This window comes from Agelaius phoeniceus, chromosome 24, assembly GCF_051311805.1.
Source record: "Agelaius phoeniceus isolate bAgePho1 chromosome 24, bAgePho1.hap1, whole genome shotgun sequence".
NCBI classification, from domain to species: domain Eukaryota; kingdom Metazoa; phylum Chordata; class Aves; order Passeriformes; family Icteridae; genus Agelaius; species Agelaius phoeniceus.
The window spans coordinates 810,610-834,337 of NC_135288.1; the positions used below are offsets into that span (position 1 = coordinate 810,610).

General features: G+C 53.6%; 1 protein-coding gene and 1 long non-coding RNA gene across 5 annotated transcripts in view; one reads left to right on the plus strand and one right to left on the minus strand.

Moving 5' to 3' along the window:
- Positions 1 to 1,241: 1,241 nt before the first annotated feature.
- On the minus strand, positions 1,242 to 13,680 carry LOC143695660 (uncharacterized). Its single transcript, XR_013185088.1, has 3 exons — positions 13,590 to 13,680; positions 8,286 to 8,561; positions 1,242 to 1,759 (listed from the first exon to the last, which is right to left on the minus strand). It is a non-coding gene; the product is annotated as an uncharacterized LOC143695660 (long non-coding RNA).
- EPHB2 (EPH receptor B2) overlaps positions 12,990 to 23,728 on the plus strand; it is a 136,458-nt gene continuing 125,719 nt past the window's right edge. For 2 of the 4 annotated variants that reach the window (XM_077190107.1, XM_077190108.1), the window contains exon 1: positions 12,990 to 13,217. In XM_077190107.1, coding sequence (XP_077046222.1) covers positions 13,133 to 13,217 — 85 coding nt within the window. In that variant the 5' untranslated portion in view covers positions 12,990 to 13,132. The remainder of the gene's footprint in view (positions 13,218 to 23,728) is intronic. The other 2 variants (XM_054647644.2, XM_054647645.2) reach the window with 1 other exon arrangement.

The following is a 23,728-nucleotide window of genomic DNA, read 5'->3' on the forward strand; positions in this document are numbered from 1 at the left end:
TGAAAATTGCTGGCGTGGACTTACTTTCCAAAGTATACAGGTGTCCATATGCATCATGGCCTCGGCTTCCAGGGAAGCTTTCTCATAACAGAGCTGCAGGAGTGTGAGGACTCATGGCCTGGAGGAGGTGCTGGTCAGGCACAGGGGTGCCCAGTGGGACCCTGGCACCCTGGACAGTGCTCTATGGACCAGGAGATCTTCTCTGACAAGGGCAGTGTGAGGTGCTTCAGAGTGAGATACAGCATTTGACATCAACTACTGCCAAGGGAGCTTTCATAAAATCACAGGATGGTTTGGGTTCAATGGGACCTTAATGGTCATCTTATTCCATCTCCCCTGCCATGGGCAAGGACACTTTCTACTAGACCAGGTTGCTCCAAGCCCCATCCCACTTCCTGCCCATCACCCATCTAGGAGCACTTGACACCTGGGAAAAAAGGTTCAACACTCATCCATGCCCTAGGTTGGATTTTTTTGCCTCTGGTGGAAGGCAGCATATGTGATTTTTTTTATTTCTATTATTCTGAAGACAGTGCTTTGAGTGTCTTCAGTCCCCACCAAACTCAGACACATTTTGTTGGTCCCGTGGAGCTCATATCCCGTGGCAGGGAGCTTCTGGGCAATCACTCAGTCTGTGAAAGCGGATCCCTAAAAAAAAAAGACCAGAGATTGCATCAGAAGACCTCAAACATCCCCTGTCGGAGCCTCTCTGAGAGCAATAAACACTGCAGACATTTTGCGTGTGTGATTCCAGCAGGATGTGGGAGGCAGAGCGGGGTGCCAGGTGCTGTGCTGGCTGACACCCTCGGCAGGATCCGCTGTCCCCGGGCGGGATGCGAGCAGGGCTCCGATCCACGCCGGTGCCTTCGGCCCCGGCTCTGCTCAGCCTCGCTGCAGCCTCTGCCTCGCCCTTCTCTCGCAGTGTCGCTCCCTGCAGCCGCACGGGTTTCTCCTCTTGGCTCTCCTCCCCTTCCCTCAGGCCTGGAGCTGCTGGGAGGAGCGGCTCCTTCCCGGAGCTCGGAAGGTGGGTGGGATGAGCTGCAGGCACGGAGCTCCCTGCGCTGCCCAGGGATTCTCTCCCTGCACTCCTGCATCCCGGCAGAGCTGGGGTGACAGGGACGGGACCCGGCAGGACTGGAGCCCGGAGCAGGGCACGGGAGAGCTGTAATCGCATCCCAGTGGCTTCCACGCTGCCCCCGAGATGGACTTGCGGCAGCTCCCGGAGATTTCTGGCACTGGCCGTGTCCCTGTTGGCAGCGCTCCTCCCGCTCCGGGGCCGCTGTTTGCTTATCTAGAGCCATGATTTAACACAGACGCAGGAACTCACACACTCTCTCCCAGTCTCTTTCAAATTACTTTATTGCTTCCTGTCAACCAGCCGAGCATATCCTGTTAATATACAATCCCCAACGAGCCGTTTTCACAGCGTAATCCCCCTTGGGCAGATAACACGGCTCAGCTCCCGCAGGATGCCTGGCTCTGCCTGAGGATGCAGGATCCCAGCACTGGGCAGGTATTTTCCAGCAAAGTGGGGCTGCTGCCGTTGTTGTTGTTTAAGATAAGCTCCAGGGCTGTGAGGGATGCTGGCTTGCTGCCAGTCCTGTGTTATTCCATCCCCTGGTGACCTTGCTCAGCCAGCACCAAGTGCTGTCCCATGCTGGATGGCAGGGAGGGTCCTGGTGCTGGAACCTTTCTCCCAGCTCTCCCATCCCTGCTCCTGAGATCTGTCCTGCTCCAGAGATACATCTTTGTCCACCTGCTGCAGTGGGACAGCAATAGAATCATAGAATCACAAAATCATTAAGATTGGAAAAGACTTCCAAGATCAAGTCCAACTTTTGACTGAATACCATGCCCACTAAACCATATCTATATCCACATCCACATCCACATCCATATCCATATCCACATCCACATCCACATCCACATCCATATCCATATCCACATCCATATCCATATCCATACCCATATCCATACCCATATCCATATCCATATCCACATCCATATCCATACCCATACCCATATCCATATCTATATCCCTATTGCTCCAGGGACTGCAGGTTGTTCCTTTTGCTGCTGCAACACAGCCTGTGTCCCAAAGAAGGCCAGTTCAGGAGATGCCCATAAATCCTGGAGGTGGTGGTGGGAACAAATGTGGGGTCTCTGAGCCAACCTCCTGCAGTGCCATCAGCACTAGGTCAGGCTGGATGTGGCAGGTCCTGGAAACCCTCTAGGGGATTTCTTGCAACCCCAGGTTTCTTACATTGAGTGAGTGTTGCAGCTGATAGTGTTCTACCATCTGCCATGAGGTCCTTCTCAGCATCACTTGGAATGTCCAAAGCAGGACATCTGCCATGGGTTGCTGTTCTAGGGAACCTGCTGTGTTTCTCCTACCCGTTTCTGATCCTCCCTGCTCAGTCCCTTGCTAAGATATCTATGTATCTTGACACTGCATTTGGAGGATATTCATGCTTCTCTGCCCCACCTGGTCTCCTCCAGCCTCCTCATGGGCTTGCTCCCTCACCCTGATGTCCATCTGATGTGCCAGCTGAGCCTGTGTCCACAACAGAACATGAAGAAAATCCCTTTCAGAGAATATCACTGTGATTCTTTGGTTTTGGGGCATGGAAGTGTCCTGAAGACCAGGTCACTGTGGAGCCTGTGCATCCTCTCTGTCCTTGTGCCAGGTGGTCCTGCAGCTCCTGGGCCGCCTGCTCTCCAGAGAGGCAAAAGGACAGATGGAGGTGGCTTTGCTGTGGAGGGACGGACACCAAGGCTACTGAGTGTGCATGCAGCTGGGCTTTTGGGCCGCCCCAAAGGCAAACAAAATGGGCAGATGATGAATTCGGCTTCAGGATTCACCGTGCTCCTCTCAGCACTGCAAGGCACGGTGCAAGGCACAGTAGCTCAGGCCCAGACAGCAATCCCTTCTCCCTGGGAGCAGAGACCTCTGCTGAACCTCCCTGGCAGGATTCACTGCATCTTCTGGGGACATTTCTTCAGCACACGCTGGGATTTCAGGACTCTCAGGAATGCTCACACTTGGCCCCTGGTTGCCAGCTAAAAGCCACTGTTGCTGCCTCTCCCTTGTCATCCTCCATTGGCCCAAGGAAAGGCAACATGTGATGCATGACACGTGGCTGTATTTTTGTGGTTCTATTTCCCAGGTTTTCCTTCACTCCTGCCCTCAGTACAGTTTTATTGTCTGAAGATGTTCCTGGAAGTTGAGGACATTCTTGGTGCTGGTTGTTGGTTTTACTACCAGCTGGATCCTGCCCTCAAGTACTTGTGATTCTCTCTACACTTAACACCTCATTAGCTGGAACATCCACTTACAGAGCACAGCTTTGCTGTCTGAAAAGAAGGAAAATCCTGTTTGACTCAGACGTTACACAGATCACTTATCTCAGAGACATCTGAACAGCCGGGCTTGGAAATTGAGTCCAAATTAAAAACCAGTTGAGAAGAAGTATCTGTCCTCCCAGGTAAATCAGGGGCTGATTTATTTCCTCCCCAGTATTCCTGCTGAGCAATGCATTCAGCACAGCGCCAGCCCAACACATCCCTGCCTCCATATGCCAAGGCTGGAAGGCTCTGTGCCTGCTGTGCTCCCAAGGCTGGAGCACCCATGGGCACCCCTCAGCTCCCCCCGGAGCTGGCTCCTGCTCCCTCTCACAGGGCCCTGTGCCAGCTCCCTCAGCTCCTGCTGGAGTCCCCACCCCAGCACTGGCATAGCAACTCCAGCTCTTGACATTCCCAGCTCTCCAGACAGAACAAAACACACCTTGAGAAAGAAAAAAGCAAAGTAAACCCAAATTAAAGACCTCTTGGGTGCATGAATGCAACTGGCAGGGCTGTGCTGGGGGTCCCCATCCTGCACTGGTGCCGTGTTGATGGCAGGGAGCCCCTGCAGGGGCTCAGTGCAGAGGCTGGTGCAGCTCATGGGACAAGTCTATAGCATCCACAGCATCTCCCAAGGGGCCAGGAAGGATTTTAACAGAAGAAAGAGGACAGGCTGGGGGGCTGTAGGAGTCCAGGAAAATCTGTACTGATGACTTTCCAGCTATTTTAATTTCCATGGATTTTCCTGTGTGTTCTAAATTCTTGTATCTCCATTCCAAGAACTTTTCCAGCCTGCACTTGAATCCCTGTGAATTTTGTGTCCCCAGCTCTGCTGAGGAGGTCAACAGTTCACCTTCCATCCATGAGAAGAATCACCTCCTTTGATCCCAAACCCCAGTCTTTTAGACCCTGGCCCTGGACCTCACACAAGTGTCATTTGATGGCTTTGGTTTATTCCTGGGAGAAGACAGAGAAGGGAGCAAGCTTGTCACTGTGCAAGTGAAGTTATGGATGCTTTCCCTATGGCATCACTTATCCTTTGTCACCTCCTTGCTCACCCCTGTTCCTGCAGGACAGGCTGGTGACCTCCCTCTGCTTTCTTCTCTCTGCAACCATCTCTTATGCAATTAAAATGACAAGGAACTCCCTTGACTCTCCCAGGCTTCCTGCTTTCCTTAAAAAACTTTCAGCAAGGAACTCAAAGAAAAGCTTTTGGAACCCCCAGCAGATGCCAGGAGCAGATGGCACTGACCATGTGTGTTTGGCCACTCTGGAGGGCTCTACAGGGCTGTGAAGCAGGATTCCCCTTTGGAGAAGTCCCATGGACTTTCCTCTGGCAGACAGCACTTACCCAGGGGTCTTCAGCTGCCCTCTAATACATGGAGTTTATGTCTCCCAGGAACTTTTCATATGGCCACCACAGCACTCCTCAAGGCACCCCATCCCCTCCTGTGCCAGGACAGGATGGTGAGGGCTCAGCCCTGATGCTGTGCCCTTGGTCCCTTCAGGAGCAGGGACACCTCAATGAGGGCAGGAGGAATCAGCAGTCCCAGGTGCTTATGAGAATCCCCAAAGGAGCACTGCAGGAGAAATTCCACTGGGATCAAGCAGGATGCTGATTCCAGGGCCAACGGGCTCCCAGCAGCTGCAAGGACCAAGTCTTGGGGGCAGATCTGCAAAGAGCCTCCTCAATGAGCCACACTGCAGGGCTGGATGAAAGGATGACCTTTGTGACCATCACTGTCCCCTGTGTGTCACCATCATATTTTCTGAAAAATCCTCTTTGCCCAGAATTCTTCTCCTGGGAAGCTGAGAAGCCTCAGAGAAAAGGGAAAACAATATTATCTCATTTGCTTCTCCTGTGTTTTGCTGCTTTGGAATGTGGTTTGGAGATTGTTTATCCAACAGGTGGTTGTTTCATTGGTTTCATGGGAATTGTTTTGACTTAATGACCAATCTCTATCCAGCTGTGTCAGGACTCTGGTGAGAGTCACGAGTTTTTCATTGGTATCTTGTTAAGCCTTTTCTATGTATTCTTTCTCTTTTCTTTAGTATAGTTTTAGTACAGCATTCTTTAATATAATATAATATCATAAAATAATAAATTAGCCTTCTGAGAACATGGAGTCAGATTCATCTTTCCTCCCAATGATGAGGGACCCCGAAAATACCCCACCTGTGCCCGGTGTTCCTGGCAGGGAGCAGTGCCACCATCCCTGCCCCATCCTGGCTGTGCCAGGGTGCCAGCAGGCACCTGAGCACGCTTTGGCAGGCAGGTCCCTCTGCTGCCAGGTCAGCAGCCCCAAGGGCAGCAGGACAGGCTGCTCCAGGGCCAGCTGTGCTCCATCCATGCTGGTTAACTGGGCAGTGCTTCCTCCCACTCCCTGCCAGAGCCATGGACAGACACAAAGCAGGTCCTGCTCCTGTGCCATGGCCAGCACTCCTCAAGCCCTGATGTGTCCCCTGCCTCTGCCCAGCCCCAAAATGACCCCCAAGCCTCCTCACATTTTGAGTACAAGCCCCTGCCTCTCCCTCCTTGAAGATGTGTCCACCACCTCCACAGTGCTGATGCATCATTAGTGCTGCCTGTCCCTTCCCACCATGCTCCTCGCCCTGTAGCCCTGAGCTTCTTTACCACACCCCATCTTCATCCCTCAGATGTCCCTGGGCAAGAGACCTGGGGGTGTTCAGCCTGGAGAAGAGAAGGCTCCAGGGAGACCTTACTGCCACACAGGACCTGAAAGGGGACTGGGGGAAACCTGGAGAGGGACTTTGGACAAGGCATGTCCAGGACAAGGAGGAATGCCTTCACACTGAAATGGTTAGATGGGATACTGGGGAGGAATTCTTCCCTGTGAGGACGGTAAGGACTTGGCACAAGCTGCCCAGAGAAGCTGTGGCTGCCCCATCCCTGTGGCTGCCCCATCCCTGGAAATGCCCAAAGGCAGGTTGATGGGGCTTGGAGCAACTTGGGAGTGGAAGGTGTCCCTGCCCATGGCTGGGGGTGGAATGGGATGTGGTTTAAGGACTCTTCCAATCCAACCCATTCTATAATTCCATGATTCTATGATACCTTGGTGCTAGAGATTATTATTCTCATGAATCTTCAATAAAATAAAAGGTAAGTCAGTAATACCAGAGTCAGGAGCCTGTGCATGCATTTGCTATCACTGCAGGAATTGTTCCAGTTCAGTCCCATTTCAGCCCAGACCTTAATGATATGGATATTCCTAGACCCAAAGGGAGAATGGGAAATGCAAATCATAGAGCACAAGGCCCGTTCCTGCTGACTCCTGACCTTTCATCTCCAGACCCTGGCAGGGGGAGTTGCCTGCACACAGCTCTGCTTTCTCTGTGCCACCACATCTCCTGTAGCTTGCTTCCCTTTGGAAATACCAGGATAGAAGCAAAGAGTCACAGATTGTTTGGGTTGGAAGGAATCCTAGAGACCCAGTTCCACCCCCCTGCCATGGACAGGGACATCTTCCACTCAGGGCTCCCCCATTCAACTTGGCTGTGACGACCTGAGTGTTTTCCACCCTCTACTGTGCAAGGAGATGTGGCTGCCTCCTTCAGGTCTGTCTTTCTGTAGCACCTCTGAGGAGGAAAGAGCAGTTTCACACCAGACCTTTGCCTCTGATCCTGTATTTGCCTTCTCATAAACCCCTGCTACCTCAGAGCACTGGGGATTTTGCCCACGAGTGCCTTCAATGTAACACATAATGTTGCATTTTTTCATAGTGTCCATAAGCATTTGCAAAGCTCCTGTATTTAACACCAGCATTGACAAAACCCAGGTAGTTTTCTCCCCGGTTTCCCCAGTTTCCTATTAAATGCCATTTCAGCATTCTCAATTTCAAGGATGCTACCCTGTAATTTTATAGTATTAAACACAGACCTGAGTTTGACTTTTCAGCTTTTCCACCTTCCTTTGAACAACTTTAAAACTGTTTTCTGGAAGACTTCTGGACCTTGGGTTCCCTGCCACAAAATAGCTTGGGTTACATCCTTTTCTTTTACAAACCTTTACAAATGACAGCAATTAAATCGAGCATCCTTTTATGTCGTTACCCCTGTCAGTAGGTAATGCCTGGCAGTTTTTCATCACAGGTTATCTCCTGGGCAGATTTATCCTCTAACATTGTTTTTTCTGGCTATAACCAAGCACTAAAATGAAAATATTTTCCAGAATAGAGACCCCATCTTCTGCCAGTCATGCCTCATGGCTGTAAAGTATTTTGGATTACGTTTCTATAAATAACATGATATTCTAGTGATGGTTCCACCTTTTATTTGCTGTATATCTAAATAGCCTTTTAAACATTTTTTTTTTGAAACATAGAGTAATAGTTTATCTACTTTATTGTCACATTTCTCTACATTCTGGAAAAGTAGTGGTACTCAGTCAAAGGTAGGACTTGGTGATCTTGGAGATCTTTTCCAACCTTAAGGATTATATAAGTCTATAAATCAGGAAATCCTTGTTTTTATTTAAAAATAAATATATAATATATTGTTTTATTTAAATTTGCCTTATTTTAATTTTTTTCCTTCCTGCCTCTCTATGATCCTGCTTATTTACCAAAACAAATTTTTCAAGAAGACCTGACATCTTTGCAGTCCCCAAGAAGACTCTTTTATGAACTTTATTTTCCCAAAAGTTACTTTTAATTCTGAACCTGGGTTCAAATTAGCTGTTGAACAAAATATCCCAAATTTTCTGCTCAATTCTACAGTTCTAAATCTATTTTAAATGCTTCAAAAGTGCCTCTTCTCTTTAATTTGTTCCCATGGCTACCATTCAAAAGTTTCATTCATTTTCTGAGCGGAGAACTCTCCAAATCGTTACTGCAATCTACCAGTTGACTTTTCCTTCTTAATCTAGCTGAAGGCTCTAAACCCTCAGACTATAGACATTGCAGCAGCCACATTAACAGGGTTACCTTCCAGCCCTCGATCCTCGATGCTCGGCGCAGCCCCTCCCCGCAGAGCCGAAATCCTCGCCTGGAGCTGTCCTGTGCCTCTGCTCGTTCCTGGGCTCCCAGCGCAGGAGGATGCTCGGCTGCCCAGTGCCACCCTCTGCCCTTCCTCCTCTCTGTTTCACCTGGTGCCCGGGAGCTCGGGGTTCCTACACACAGAATCCCTCAGGTGCAGGGCTCAGAAATGCCGGAGCAGAGAGCTGAAGGGGAGAGGAGCGGCTGTTCCCCCTCCTCAGGTCCCTGCAACAGGACAAACAGGTTGAGTGAGGTGGAGCTGTCCCGTGTCACGTTTCAGCACGAGCCATCCAGGGCCAGGTACCCTCAGCAAGCATACAGGGATGTAAAAGGTTAATCTTTATTTAACTCTGTGCAGAGAAACCTCCCCACAGTGTGGGGTGGGCAGGGTGGGGGCTGCAGCCAGTGCTGGTGACTGGTGTAACTGGTAAAGGTGCTGGTTTGCTCTGGGATGCTGCAGGAGAGCTCTGAGATCCTGGAAACTGCCGAGTTATGGTACAGATCAGAGTGGGGATGTTGAGCTGAAAGGTGCTGGGCAGCACCGAGGGCTCAGCCTGGAGGTGGGGTGTAAGACTAAATAAACTATTTAGGGCAATACAACAGTGAGGAGCCCCTGTTGCTCTCACCCTTCCTCCTGAAGGACCAGACCTGCCTGTCCCCAGCCTGCAGAGCACTTGGGGTGACTGGGAAAGGCAAGGAAGGACAGAGGGAGGCCCTTGGTGGTGACAGGCTGCAATCACAGATATCCATGGGGTTTCTGGCTGTTCACACACCCTTCACAGAGGTTAGAAAAATCCCCTATTGGGAACAGTTCCTCCATCCCTGCTGAGCTGGGGAACATTAAGTAGGTGATAATAAGTGGTCCCTGAGTGGGAGGGCCTGCTCTTCCCTGGAAAGTGCTACTCCAGACAATTTATCATTCAAACAAAGAGGGGAAAAAGGGTTAAACACTGCCCGGCCTCCCCAGCCAGTGGTGGCTTTGGTTATCTGCAGCATGGCTGCAGGGCTACATGGTGCCTGTACATGTTTGGGGATCAGGAGTTAAGTGTTTAAATGATAAGTGATATCTTAAAAACATAAGTTTAGCAATGAATCTTTACCGACAATACTATACTATTAGTTAATAGGCAGAATTAACTCACTGGCCTGGGGCCAAGCCCGTCACAGCCACAGCCAGAACAGCTGAAGCTGCTTTTCACTTGGGTTTTGCTTTTACTGGATTTTCTGCTGCAGGGAGACTCCAATTTCTCTAAAAATATGCTCATGTTTTCCTCCTCCCAACCTGCCCCTGTAAGCTCGAGGTTCCTTGGAGCCCAAGGGATTCAGCCAGGACCTGGAAAGCTTTCCTCTTGCATGCAGAGGTGTGACCAAGGGTGTTGATTCAGGACCAAGGGTGCTGATTCTCTGCAGGGCATTTCTCAGTGGCCCTGGACCAGCTCCCTGTCTGCTTTTGGTGGGACTTTAGGTGCCAGCATGGGACTCACTCCTCATCTCTCCCATCCCACATAAACCTCCCTCTTCCTCAGCTGGGGCATTGAGACTGACCAAGTAACTTCCTTGGACCAAAGAAGCATCTCCTGAATCTTTCTGGTAGCTGAGGCTCCTTGGAATCACCAAAGATGACTGCACTGAGCCTTGAGTCTGTGCCTGACAGCTCTGTGTCACCACTTGCTGCTTTCCTTTGTGCCTCCTTTGACTCCCAGCTGTCACCTGCTGCACCTCTTTAACCTCACAGAGGGTGAGAGGGAGCCACCTCCTCCAGGTGTGATGAGCCAAGAGTTTCATATGCAAATGACCTTTTTCTTTCTGCATCAGGAACTGAAAATGCAGCATTAAATATGTCACCATCAAACCTGTTTTAATGTCCCCCTAGATGTCATCTCTCCTGGCTCTGTCAGCTTGGGAATGATCTTTTGATGTAAACCAAAATGTGGGTGCAGCTGGAGGGGTGATTGTCCCATTTTTGTGACCCCATCAAGGCTGTACCTGATGCTCTCTGCAACAGGGCTTGAGTGTCCTGTGGCAGTGCTGCCCCAGGGTTGTGAGCAGCAAGGACCAGCGAAACCAGTGTAACTTGACTTCCAAATGGCCACATCCAAGCTGCCTGATGGTGGCCATGTCCATGTGACACAGTTCCAAGGCCACTTGTCACCAGATGGCAGCAAGGAGAGCATCAGCTCACAGTGTGGCTGAGGACAGCAGTGAGGATGCACAGTGCTCCCTGGTCCATGGCCAGCCTCCACTGAAGCCACTAAATCTGCTGCAGAGTGAGTGGAAGGTGCAGAGAAGGACACTGGAGGAGGCCTGGAGTCCCTTGTCACGGCATGGTGCTTTGCAGCACTTTCTGGCCTGCTCAGATACTGAGGCATGGTGACCAGAGGAGCTTGTGGGATTCACGTCAGAGGGTGGATACTGGGAACAGCAACTGTGTGAGGGTGGCAGTGGAACCTTGGCAAGCCTTCCCATGGATGCCAAAAAATGCAACAGTCATAGAAAGCCCTTCCTGGGAGCAGAGTGAAGGTGTGAGGTGGGACAGTGCTCACAGTTCATGACTGGCCGTGAAGAGCATCTTCAGGGCACAAACCAGACTCCAGGGAGCATGAAAGAGCTTCAAAGTCAGTGCAGCAGCCAGACAAGCCTGCGTAGCCCAAGGTCCATCTCCATCAGCAACAGCCTAAGGGGGAGTTCAAAAGAGAAGAGAGAAGGTCTCCAGTGACTGTTCCCTTGGGACAAAATTCTCATTGTGTCTGGCAGTGCAGTCCTGGAGAGCTTCAAGAAAATCCTGAGGGTCTGGGTGGGCACTGGCAAACACACAGGGCTGCTGCTCTTGGACTCCAGGCTTCCATTTTGGAGAACTGATGGATCCTCGGGAACATGCAGGACACGACCCTGGGATCCAGGAGGACTGAAATGAGGAGATGGTGAGTTTGGAAATGGTGAGTGCTTTTAGCCATCTAATGGGAAATGCTGGCTGCTCCAGACCAGCAGGGAGTGAGGGGAGGCTGGGAGTGGGGGAGCCTAGTACAGGGCTGGAATGGTAGGTAACTGCTGGGGATCCTTGGGATCCCTGCCCTGGAGAAGAACACATCTGAAGGAAGAAGAAGCAAGACCACTGGCTGTCCTGGCCTTCAGCCTCCTTCCTCAATGCAAGAGTGACCCCGAAAGAGCTTCTAAAGATGAAAGCTTCTCCACACACGATGGAGCTGGGCCACAGGGTTCTCATGTTGGACACGGGGCCAATGTGGATGAGCAGCAACCTCTGCAGTGACAGGAACTCCCAAAGCAAACCAGAGCCTGAGCTGGGAAGACCATTTGGCTCATGCATGTGGCCAACATCATCACAGAGCTGTGACCTCCACTAACCACTCCTGTGGAATCATTTCCTGTCATGGGTCAAGGCAGAGAACCCAAGGTGCTCAAGCTGCTGATGCATCAAAGGGATAAGCAAGAGCACAGTGGAGCCTAGACTGTTTTTTCCATGTCCTTCCATGGGGAGTTGAGGGACAGGAATCCATCCTTGAAGTGCAGTGGGTCTTCAGCTCCTGGCCTATGAACCTGGCACAGCTTGTGCAGAGATCCATGTGCAGGGTGTGACCTCCCTAGGAAGACCTTCCAGGACACAAGTGCTTCCTGCAGGATGAACCTGAGCCTTCTGCCCAACCAGCAGTAATTGGGACACAGCTATGGGGGGTGAGCAGAAGGCATTGCTGGGTACAAGGTGGATACTAGAGAGGTGAGGAGGAGATGTCAGGTGGCAGGGGGACCTGCTGGGGTAAAGAGTCCTGCCAGCAGCCACATGTCATAGATTCACAGAATGGTTTGGGTTGGAAGGGACCTTAAAGACCATGTGGTCCCAACCTCCCTGGCATGCCCTGAAGAGGGTGTGGATCATGAGGTGCCCGCAGGGCAGATGTGGTTCCCAGGCATCGGGGAAGTTGGGGCCTGTTGAGCGCTGCGATGCAGAATTGGAGCTGGGTCTCACCTTGCACCTTCTAGGAAGGTCCTGCTTGGCCCCAGCAGTGTCAATGGGGCTTGTGACCAAGTCACAGTTGCTCCACGTGGGAAGTGGGGGGATTCCTGTTCTCTCCTGGCTGGCTGCGGGGGGATGGTGGAGGAGAAGGGTGCGGGGGCTCAGGGCTGCCCACAACGAGCCTCGGATTGACCAACTCCTTGGATTTTTGTTTCTTTCTTTATATCCTGCTGTACGCGTTCCCTTCTTCCAGACGGGAATCTCCTCACGGCCCCGGCCCCCGGCTCCGGTGGGCAGCTGCGGGGGCTCAGCCCCACGGGGGAGATGCCCGGCCCGTGGCCGCGGGCGGCGCGAAGGGCGCGGCGGCGGGGGCATCCCCCCGGGACCCCCCGCCCCTCCGCCCCTTCGCCGGTGCCGGCGGCGCAGCGAGCCCCGGCGAGGCGGATTTGGGCTGAAATCACGGCTTTCTCTGGATGATCGACAGCTCCGGGAGAAACCATCGGCGGGCCGGGGGGAGCCGCCGCCCGCTCGCCGCCCGCCGCCCCCCGCCCGCCGCCGGCCCCGCCGCGCCCCCCCCTCACCGCCCCCCCTCACGGCCCCCTCAGGCCGCCCCCGCCAGCAGCGCGGCCCGGGCGGGGCGGGGCGGGCGGCGCGGGGCGTCCCCCGCGCGGCGGCGGCGGTGGCTCGGCCCGGCCGCGGCGGCGGGGCCGGCGGAGCGCTCCGTGCCCGCGGCCGTGCCCGCGCCGGCGGCGGCCCCAGCGAGGGGCTCTGGGCTCTGCGCTCTGCGCTCCGCCGCCTCCATGGAGCGCCGGCCGCGCCGCCTCTGATGCCCGGCCCGGCGCGCACCATGGGGCCGCTGTGGCTCTGCTGCCTGCCCCTCGCCCTCCTGCCCCTGCTCGCCGCCGTGGAAGGTAAGGGGGGCGCGCGGGGGGCGGGGGCCCTGCGGGTAGGGCGAGCCCCCTCCGGGTTTTCCCCGTTTTTTGGGGGGTGGCACTTTGCCCCCTGCCCCCCTCCCCGCCGCACGCCCTTCGGAGGGGAGGCGAAGTTTGGGGAAGTGCTACCCCGGCTGGAGGTGTCGCCGCCGGAGCCCGGTGTGTCGTGTGTGCCCCCCCCGCCGCCCCCAGACCCTCCCGATCGCTGGCCGCCCTTCTCCCCGCCATCCCTCCGCCGGAGTGGGCATCCCTGGGTACCGCGGCGGGTCCCCCAGGGATGCCCGGGATTCGCCGCCCCGTGCCCGCTGCTGCTCTCGGCAGTCTTTGGGGTGCCCCTCCGCCAGGCCTTACCGGCGTTCTGGAGCTGGTGGCCGGCTCCCCGTTGGCGCCGTGGCGTTCCCGGCGTCCCCAGGAGGAGCCGAGCTCCCCGCCGAGGTCCCCGGTGCTCAGACAAAGCAGAGTGAGGCGGCAGGTGGGGAGCTCCAGGGCTGGGTGTGCGGGGACGGCGCTGGGTGGGAGCCCCACGGTGGGGTCTGTGCAAGGGGAGACTCGTTCTCCTGCTCCCCAACGATCCCAGCCATTCCTGCCTGCTCCCACCCGCCCGCTGCATGGACACCCTGGCAAGTGCCAGAGAACTGGGTTGGGCAGGGGCGAGGGCCAAGTGTCAGGCCAAAAACTGGCTGGTCCTGGAGTGGCATGGTCCAGGGATGCCTGTCCATTGTGGAAGGGTTGTGTTGGAGAGGCTGGGTGGCTCCGTTGGGCTGGTGGGCAGGCTGGGTGGCCAGTGCTGGCCCTGTGTGTGCGGGGCGGTGGGAGCCGCTCGGACGGTGTTTGTCTGGAACATGGATGAGGCACCATTTATTAAGTTGGAGTTTTGGGAGATGACTCATGGGTTGGCCAGCTATACATCGTGATATTTACAATATGGGAGCTTGGCATAAATAGGACTATTTACGTTGCAGCGGAGAGCGCTCGCCAGCTCTGCTATTCAAATGAGCCCAGCATGGTTTTAATTATGGGGGGGAGGGTTGGGGTGAGGAGCGTGTTTGTGAGAGCATACGTGTCCATGCAGGACGTCTGGCCCCATCCGCTGGTGGCCTTGACACTTCCAACGGGCTCTGGGCTCGGCCAGCGGGGCCCATGTGCACTTGACCATGACAAGCTGATGCTGCCAACTGTGGCATGCCGAGTGCCTTGGGCAGGCATGAGGTGACACCTCCACCCCAGCCTGCTCCTGTTGCTGCCCAGGAGGTGCTGCTGGCCGGTGCTGTGGGTTAGGGGCTGGCTCCTGGGGCTCCTGCGTGGGTTTGTGGAACGTGAGTGACTTTCCCACCATCATGGCAGGAGTGGCAGGCGCTGGATGCATGAGTGCCAAGGGATGGGGAGAATATCTAGGAATGGGGGGCTGGCCAGTGCAGGTGGGGTGTTTCACACACCCGAGATGATAGCTCTAAGGTGTGCTCCTCCATGAATGCGGACGCTCTCAGGGAGATGGTCAGTGGGCTTCCAGCAGCCATTCCCAGCCGGGGCTGACTGTGTTGCTTTGGCTTTGGCGTGGTCCCCCCGTGCCCCTGCTGTTGCCTCTTGCCCTGTGTGCATCACGGGGCTGTGATGGTCACTCTCAGGGTTGATGTGGGCAGCCAGATCCCTAATCTAGCCTTCCAGGAAAAGGCTTCTGGAGAGCTGGCAAGGTGAAAATGTGTGGGATGCAGCTCCTTGGGCGTGCCTCTGCTCCTTCCTTTCTGGAACTGCCTCTTCCCACCGCTTCCGAAGTGCCTGGCTGTGGTGTCCACCTGCACCTCTGAATGCTCTGGATCTCTTTGGTGTGGACAGATGGACCCAACAGTAGCTGCTGGCCATGGAGGTGGTGGCTGGATCCACCATGTTCCCGCAGCCGCAGGGAACCTCCACGGTGGCGATGCCCTCCATCACCAGCCCCAGCATATTCCAGGGCCAAAATGGGGGCAGAAAAGCTTGTTCAGGGGAAAACTACAATTCTGGAGGATCCTGCCTCTTGAGTCCTGTTTTCGGCTTTGTCACAGAGCGTTTCAGTACTGCTGGTAATTTCACTTGTCTCCTCTGTGCCTCAGTTTTCCTAATTACAAGGCGTAAAATAATCCAAGCATCTTTCCCAAGGGAGCCGCGAGGTTTTGTTAATGAACATGACAAAGTGCTTTGGGATCCGTGGTTGAAAGCGCAGCCTTAGTCAGTGCGGCTGTGTGTGGGGTGTTTATTTATCTACATGCTTTATATTTCTCTGTGCACTATATATTCACTTGCATTTAACAAACCTTAATTAGAAACAAAGCCGATAGGGAAGGAAATATAAACAGGAGTGTGCTTGGAAATTGGAAGTTGATTGCTCACTGGCCAGCAGAATGCATGGTTCGGGCTTGGGAGGCAAGGCTGTTTGGTTAAAACCGGCTCTGTTAAAAGGAAATGTAAAAAGAACGTGAAACATAAATCAGTATGGAAAACAGGGAGGTGGATGACAACATACATAAAGCAGAGGTTAGGAATTGCCTATAGTTGTGAAGGCGGTTGGAAGGTAATGTGTCTGCAGCTGAGAAAGTTCAGGCTTCTCAAAGGAAAGTTTTTTGTGTGTTTTTCAAAAAAAAAAAAAAAAAAAAACAAAAAACAAAACCCAAACCAGAAAGTCAAGAACAAAGGAGTCCTGGAAGGGTCTGGATCCCACACCAGTTGGTAACGCCGCTATCGCTAACGGCCCCGCTTTGTATTCCTGCTGCGTAGGCTGCGCGCCGATCGCAGGACTGACGCTCCCGAGGTATTTTGGGGGGAGCTGGGAAGGACACGGAGGTATTTTAAAATCAACAGCCTGGCTAACTCACGTGCGAGGAGGGAAAACCAACCCGATGGTGCTCCTCACCCCAGTGGAGTTAACTTTTCACAAACCTTGCGGTGCTGGCAAGCTTCCCGAGGACTGGAGGAGAGCCAGTCCTGTGCCAAAAATGCAAAAGGAGACACGAGATGGCCCTGCTATCAGTGAGGGTGTGGGCAGCACGAAGCCAGCAGAACGGAGGCAGCGACAGTCTCCAATGGGCAATGGAGAATTGCTCGGCACGAGTTTTGCTGGGAAACAGATCACGGGTGAGGGGACTCGATTTTGAGTAACAACTGTGCCGAGCAATCCTAATCCTGAGCCCAGTCTTGGGCTTGGAAAGGGATGCTGGGGCAGGAGGGCTGTATCCACTCCTGGGGTGGGTATTCCCAGGGCATGCTGTGGCTGAGGTGCTGGACATGGACATCCCTGCCCATTGTCCAAGCAAGCTGGAGACAGGACTTCAGTGCTTCTGTGTATTTAATAGTGAATTATAATATATGTAATATTTACGACACTCTCAGACACATGGTGGGATTGCTGGGGGGTCCTATGCAGGACCAGGATTTGGACTGGATGATCCTTGTGGGTCCCTTCCAGTTTGGGATATTCTGTGATTCTGTAGTACACAGTATATTTAATTTCACTTATGCTGTAACATATTGCAATGTTAAAACATAGTCTCTGCTCCTGTACCTATGTTGAGCACCTCCACATGGGGTGCGGGGAGATGCCAGGGACACAGGGTTGGTTTGGGCCTTTGTGTATCCATCTTTTTGTGTCCATAGAGGAAGACTTGAGCCATCCCTTCAGGGTTACAGTCACCCCAGAGCATTGCTTTGACCTTGGTGCTCCATGGGGGTGGATGTTCCAGGTGTGCCAGAAGCATGGGAGCTGCAGGAACCTCCCAGCAAGCCTAGCATGCTCTAGAGGGATGCAGCAGAGCATCAAGTCCAGGGAGAAACACAGGATCTGTTAAGAGCTGATCCTTCCTGCAAGCTTGAGCTCCAGATCTGCAAACACTCTCCTAAGAATGGGAGGGGACCAAATGTTTTGGGACAAGTGGGACTGAGGAGCAGAGCAGAGCCTGTGGTTTTGGCCTGGCCCTGTGCCATCCGTCTCCCTCCTGCTGCTTTCCCCTCCCCTCCATTTCCTGGGTTAATTTTTGACAAGGCACATTCCTTGCACCCACCTGCCCTTTGCATTGTAGGGGCAGCAAAAGGGAAAGCTCATTTTGGAGACCAAATAAATCAGTGCCTCATTTAAACATCCATGTAGCTGCCCTTCCTACTCTGTTCTGTGGCTTTTCCAGGCGGGAGCAGCAGTCCTCTCAATACCTGCTGACTTCCAGCTTCTCTGGGTGACAAAAGCATAGGGAGGAGATGCTGTAGGGGACAAGGGCTCGGGGTTGGTGTGGCCACTGATGTGCCCCCGCTTCTCGGGTCACCCCACAGAGGGTGTGAAGGGGACACAGCTGTGCCTTGGGGATGCTGTGAGGGGTTTGGGGCTGTCCCCAGGGATGGGAGCAGCCGTCCCCTTGGAGACGGGCTAAGGACCTGCCTGCACTAGTCAGGGCCCTTTGTGTGCACATACCTGAGCTGCTGGAAAGAGGGGTGGGCACTCAGGAAACTGCCCGAGGAGCTGGGTAAATAGTGGGGGCTGTGACAGCTCCTCGGCCTGAGTGCTTTGGGGCGAGGGATGAACGAGAGCCTGACCCTCCACCCCTGCCCCAAAAGGTGCCTGCTCCCTGCACACCAGCCCTGCTGGGATAAGAATGAGGGTGGCTCTGGCTGTGAGTGGGGCTCCCATCCTGCCACAATTCCATTTTTACCGAGGAAGAGCCCCGTCAGCTCCGACCCTGGTTTGTAATCCCTCCCATACCTGGATCTGGTTTATAGAGAGACTGGGGCGAAGCACAGCTGCCAATTGGATCTCGTTGGGATGGGGGGTGCAGGGAGATCCTCAGAGGCAAAAGTTCAGCCGTTAGATAAGGGAAAGGATGGGGCCTCCTGTGATAAGGGGCTGAGTGCAGCATGGGCTGGGCGGGAGGAGGGAGGGCAGGGGGAGTTCCGAGGGGCTCTGCCCGCCTGTAGCCAGGGATGGGGGAGCACTGGGGAGCTCTGGGAATGCTGAAGGTGGGCAGGGACCCCTTGGAGGCCAGGTGACAGCAGGAGGGAGGGTGTGAGGAAGGAGAGGTGCCTGGAGATGTTGTGCAGGCATAGATTGTTAATGCCTTTATATCAATGTCAGATGTTTCAGGAACCTGCTGGATGGATGGCAGGTTGTGCCAGGGTGCAGACACGGGTGGCTGTGCAGGGCGTGCCAGCCCCCTGAGATAATCAGGATGAGGGAAAGGAGTAAGTGAGGATCATGCTGGTTGCCCCTCCCTGAATTTCCTTGCTTGGGATGAAGAGAGCAGTATCAGGTCTGACAGGAAGTGTGGCACCGACTGCCAAGCATTAAAGAAAGATGGAGCAGGCCATGAGGGCAGAAAACACAGCTGTAATTGGGGCTGGTGTGTGCCTCCCTAAATGTCACATTCAGAAATGATGGTTTTAGTGGCTGAGAACAGTTATGGTTCTTTGGAAAGCTCACAGGAGTATGAACTCTGGATTTAGACCCGAGCAACCACGCTTGACATCAGATCTGCTCCACAGGAGCAGATTCAATCTCCCAATGGGCATGAGGAGAGGCTGGGGAGCTCCTCAAGTTGGTGAAGCTTTCTCAGTTGATCCAATAAATTACCTTCCTTCCACATTACCTCTCTCAGAGTAGGACCATGGCATCCATAAAGCAGCCAGCACTTAAAAACACCACATAGTAATGGTGTTTTTAATGGTCTCTGTGTAAAGCAAAGTGAAGGAGCTGACTGAAGGGAGAAGCTAAAATAGGAAAATACTTGCCCATGATGTAGGAAATTAAATTAAACCTCAGAATAAATTCATGCAGCCACTTAACATGAGTTTCCTAAAAGTAACCAAAAACCAACCAAACCTGATTAAATGGTAAATTGGAGGAGGTCATTGGAGGTAAAAAAATGTTCCTCATAAAGTAGAAGTGGTATCTAAAAGGAGAAAATAAAAAAATCAGAAATTGTGGTCTGGTGAACGTGAAGCCATATAAGGCAGGCTGAAAGGAGTTTGAAAAATAACTTGAGAGAAGAAATTGTTTATCCCCCAAGTTTTCCCTCAACAAATGGATATTGGGAAGTTAAATGTGCAGGAGCCCTTGGCATGGAGGGGGATGACTTCAGTGTCACCCCAAGTGGCCAAAGGGACTCCTGCCAAGGAGCTTTGCTTCCCAGGGCAGGGCTGGGAGACTGTTCTGAAGTGATGGCAGGAGAACTCGTATTTTACAATAAGTCAATAAAATGAATATTTGAGCCAGAGTAAATGGGACGAGCATCCTTTAAGAAGATCTCCCTGGGTGATCCAGGAGACTCCAGAGCAGTAATTTTAGAGGAAGGGCTCTCTTATGGATTAAAATGTGCTTAAAGAAGGGGAAACAAAGAGTCAGTTTTCCCACTGGACAGGGTCAGCGTGAGGCTTGCGCTGGTGATGTATTCATAAAGTAGAGAGGGGTGGGAATGGGAAGGCAAAGAGTGCTTGCAGATTATACAAAATTATTCAGGATGATAAAAACAACAGTTGTCTTGAAAATATTGCAAAAGGCTCTCATGACACTGGATAGGCGGGCTATAAAGTGGCAGATTAAATGTAGTCAGGGATGAATGAAAAGGGATTCACATGGAAAAAATTACCCTAAACCCATGCATGCACAGTGGCAGTCTTTAAATTACTTATTAGCATTTTGAGAAAGAGATCTTAAAGTCATTGTGGATGGCTCTTTGAAAGCATCAGCTCCGACCTGGGAAAGACTGGGAAAGGGAGTGAAGATGCTTGTACAGGAGAAGTAGAGGGGAGAGGGGCTCGGGGAAAGATGCAGCTTGGGGAGGGAGGGGGCACAGAGGTGCATTGCACTGTGGGAGGTGTAAAGAAGAGGGTGATGAAAGGGTGATGATCCTTTATTTTATATTTTTCCCCTCTCTCTGGAGTTCTCAAGCAGAGGGTTTCACACCAGGAGTAATGGAGGGTGGAGGCAGGGCAGGGTGAAGTCCAGCCCTCCCCCATCCTGGGTACCAGGGCCATTGGGTACCCTGGATTCTGGTGTGCTCCCTGAGCATCCTGGTGCACTGCAGGAGGTGGGATGGAAACCAGCAATCCCTTTGGCTCAGCCTCGCATGGCAGATGTGGTATTTGAAAGGAAACAGGGAAAGGTGCCTTCTCTGGGCTCCCACACTGAATGTCCAGGCTTGGTGAGGTCCCACTGGCCCCAAGCTCCCAGTTTGGCTTTCAAGATCATCTGCAGCTCCCAAGGCAAAGTGCTGGGGAGGTCAGCATCGCTCTGGGTGCTCATGGCCTTGAGCCCTCTGTGTCTGGGGACACCTTTAACCTTCCACAGGCTCTTGATTTTGGCCAGATGGCCAAGGAAGGTCCCTTGGAAAATACCTGTTGGTGCTTGCCTTTGCCCTCCTCGGAGTTTCAGAGGCCAAGAGCATCTGGTTGGAACTGGGGAGGAGAGGAGCTTCCCTGAGCCCTGGGTTCACCTTGGGGGCTGTTGGCTGGGTTAGGGGAGGTGCTTGGGCCCTTACCCAGCAGCTGTGAGAGTTGGGGGAGGCAAATGTGGCTGAGCATGTGAACCTCCCTGGGCAGGGGGGACACCTCGAGCTGCCGTGGCTGGTGCTCCCAGGGCCAGACAAAGGGAACAATGGGCTCGGCTGCTGGGCTCCTGGGTAGCCTGTGGCTGGCTCCAAGCCCCCAGCCCAGGAGAGGAGGGGCAGGCAAAAGGTCTGGGATCCCCTCTGCTCCCAGCCAGGCTTTGGGGACATGGGGACACCCAGCTGCAGCAGGCTGAAGGACAAGCTGTGCCCCTGGTAATGCTGGTGATGCAGCTTGCTGGCTGTGCCCAGCTGGGCTGTCTGTCCAGCAGCAGGCTGAGCTGAGTCCTGCTCCATGGGACTCCCAGCTCCCTAAATATGTCCCCAAAGTGTGTAGAGCCCTGCGGGAGCCTGGTGAGCTCTGGTTGCATGTCCATGTCATGGCTTGCAGGAACCTGTGTTGGGAGGCTTCCTCAGTGCTGCTCTGCTGAGAAGCAGAGGAGAGGACAATCAGGGAGGGTGAGGAGGGTCAGAGAGGAGGCTGGATTCTCCATATCTCCTGTCAGGACCCTCTGTGAACCTGAACAACTTCAGAAGAGGGACACAAGAGAGAGAAGGCATCTCCATCCTGTGTAGTCCTCATGCAGAGGCTATGGGTGAGAAGCACTGTGATGAGACAGTGCAGGTTCTGCCTATCCCAGAGTCTCCCAGGGCAGGGGAGGATTGATTGGAGCACTCTGCCTTGGAGCAGGGGACAGGGAGTCTCTGGATGCTCCCTGGTCTCTAGAGGAGATGCTGCTCTTTGAGCCTCCCAGGAGGCCACTAGTTCCCTCAAAGTGGCCACTGAACCTACACTCTTTGGGCTGCTTAAGGCTGGAGAGTGGGACAGGATGTGTCTGAGGACAAACCAGGCAGGAATGGGCTGTTGAGGTGCCTCCAGGTGTGTGGCCATGGCAGGTACTCCTGGATGGAGCTGGCATCATCATTCCCTGCTATTGGCTCCCATCACTTGCTAGTCATCACCCCCAGATGATGCCTCTGTGAGTTTGGCTTCAAGCCTTTCTCATGAGATCCATCTTTCTTGAAAGCTTTGCCTTGGCAGTAGACTTCTGAGTGGGAGTGATGGCCCAGGAGGTGGGCTTGGTCCTGGCATCAGAATCATTGGCTGGTTTGGGTTGGAAGGGACCTTAGAGCTCATCCAGTTCCACTCCTTCCATGGCAGGGACACCTTCCTCTAAACCAGGTTGCTCCAAGCCCTGTCCAACCTGGTCTTGGACACTGCCAGGGATGGGGCAGCTACAGCTTCTCTGGACAGCCTCTGCCAGGGCCCCAACATCCTCTCCAAGAGGAATATGTTCCTGATATTCAGTCTGTCCCTGCCCTCTGTCAGTTGGAAGCCATTCCTCATTGTCCTGTCCCTCCATCCCTTGACCAAAGTCCTTCTCCAGCTCTCTTGGAGCCCCTTCAGGCACTGGAAGGCTGGAATAAAATCACCAATGATTTTTTGGAATGATGAGATGTGTCCAAAGCACCTGTTTGTGGTCTTGAAGAGCTGGGAGTGCTCTGCTCTGACAAATGCCTGTGCAGCTGGTTTGAGGTGAGGTGTGGCAGAAAGTCTGCTGAGGATCAGGACTGGGCCACCCAAATGAGCTGGGTGCTGTGGAGGGGACGTCAAAGAAGCCCTGGGCCATCACCAGGAGGTTTGTGCTGGCCAGGCAGCCCCAGGCAGTGCACAGCTGGGCTGGAGCACGTGAGGGTCACATCTCCCCGTGCCGAGGTTATGATGGCGTTCCCTGATTTGCTTTGCTGTAATCCCGTTTTCAGGCTCCGGCACTGCGACTCAGAAACCTTTATGGGGAGCCTCACTTCATAAATCTTGGCCTTGTTTTACTTTTAAGCCTGTCTGGTATCAGAGGATAAAGCCAGCAGGAGAAATGCATGACCTGGGGGCAGCATGGATGGAGTGAAACAAGATGTCCAGGCTTGATAGAGCCTGCAGGGATGGGGGCTGGCCAGGCTGCAGGGACTTAACTTGGGAAGGCATTTCCTGTGGATCTCTGCTGAGGGATCTCTCCTGCAGGATCCCAGTACCTCCAAGGCTGCTTGCAGAGTGCCTCTGCAGGTGTCTGAGCACTGGTTCTCTGCCTCCAGCCTTAGTATGCACCTTGTGACACCTTTGTGGTAAAAATGGGAGCAGGCCTGTGGCTCTCTGGGCATTGCTCTGGGAGGGAAAGCGAGCTGGGGATGTTATATTTTCATTGCCTGGGGAGCAATTCCAATATTTTCATTGCCTGGATGTGAGGAATGGCTGGTGGCAGGGTATTGATCAGCCAGTGCTGAGAGGTGGGATGGAGGTGCTAGCTCCCCCAAGCTGGCTGCTGGCACGGGGCACTGAGGGGTTGGATCAGGCAGAGCAGAGCAGAGCAGAGCAGCCCCACCAGGGATAGTTTCCAGCCATGGAAATAGCTGCAAATGCATGGATGGGAAAATGCATTCCCCAGGCAGAGAGAGCCTGGAGCTGCCCTGTCCATGCCTTGTCCACTCCCTCGAAGTGTTTAAGGCCAAGCTGGACAGAACTTGGAGCAGTCTGATCTGGTGGAAGGTGTCCCTGCCCATGGCAGGGGTTGAATGGAGATGGTTTTTAGAGTCCTTTCCAGCCCAGACCATGCTGTGATTTGATGCAGCTTGGAGAAAGCCCCACTCCTGCCTGCCCTGCAGGGGATGGGGAGTCCCACAGGCTCTGGAAGGGTAAACTCAGGCTGGGTGTGACGCTGTGTGGAAATGCCTTGACACAGACTCACAGGAGGGCAGTGGGGCTGCCATGGGCTGGAGGGGACAGAGTGCCCAGTGCCTCCAGGACTCGTCCCCATCCCCTCTCACCTTTGGTGAACCTCTCAGAGTCTGGACAGCTGCAGAGCAGTCGGGAGCAGGGCAGGCACAAGGAAGGTGCTAATTAGGATGTTGGCAGCATTAGCAGGGGTTGGTGTCTGGCTG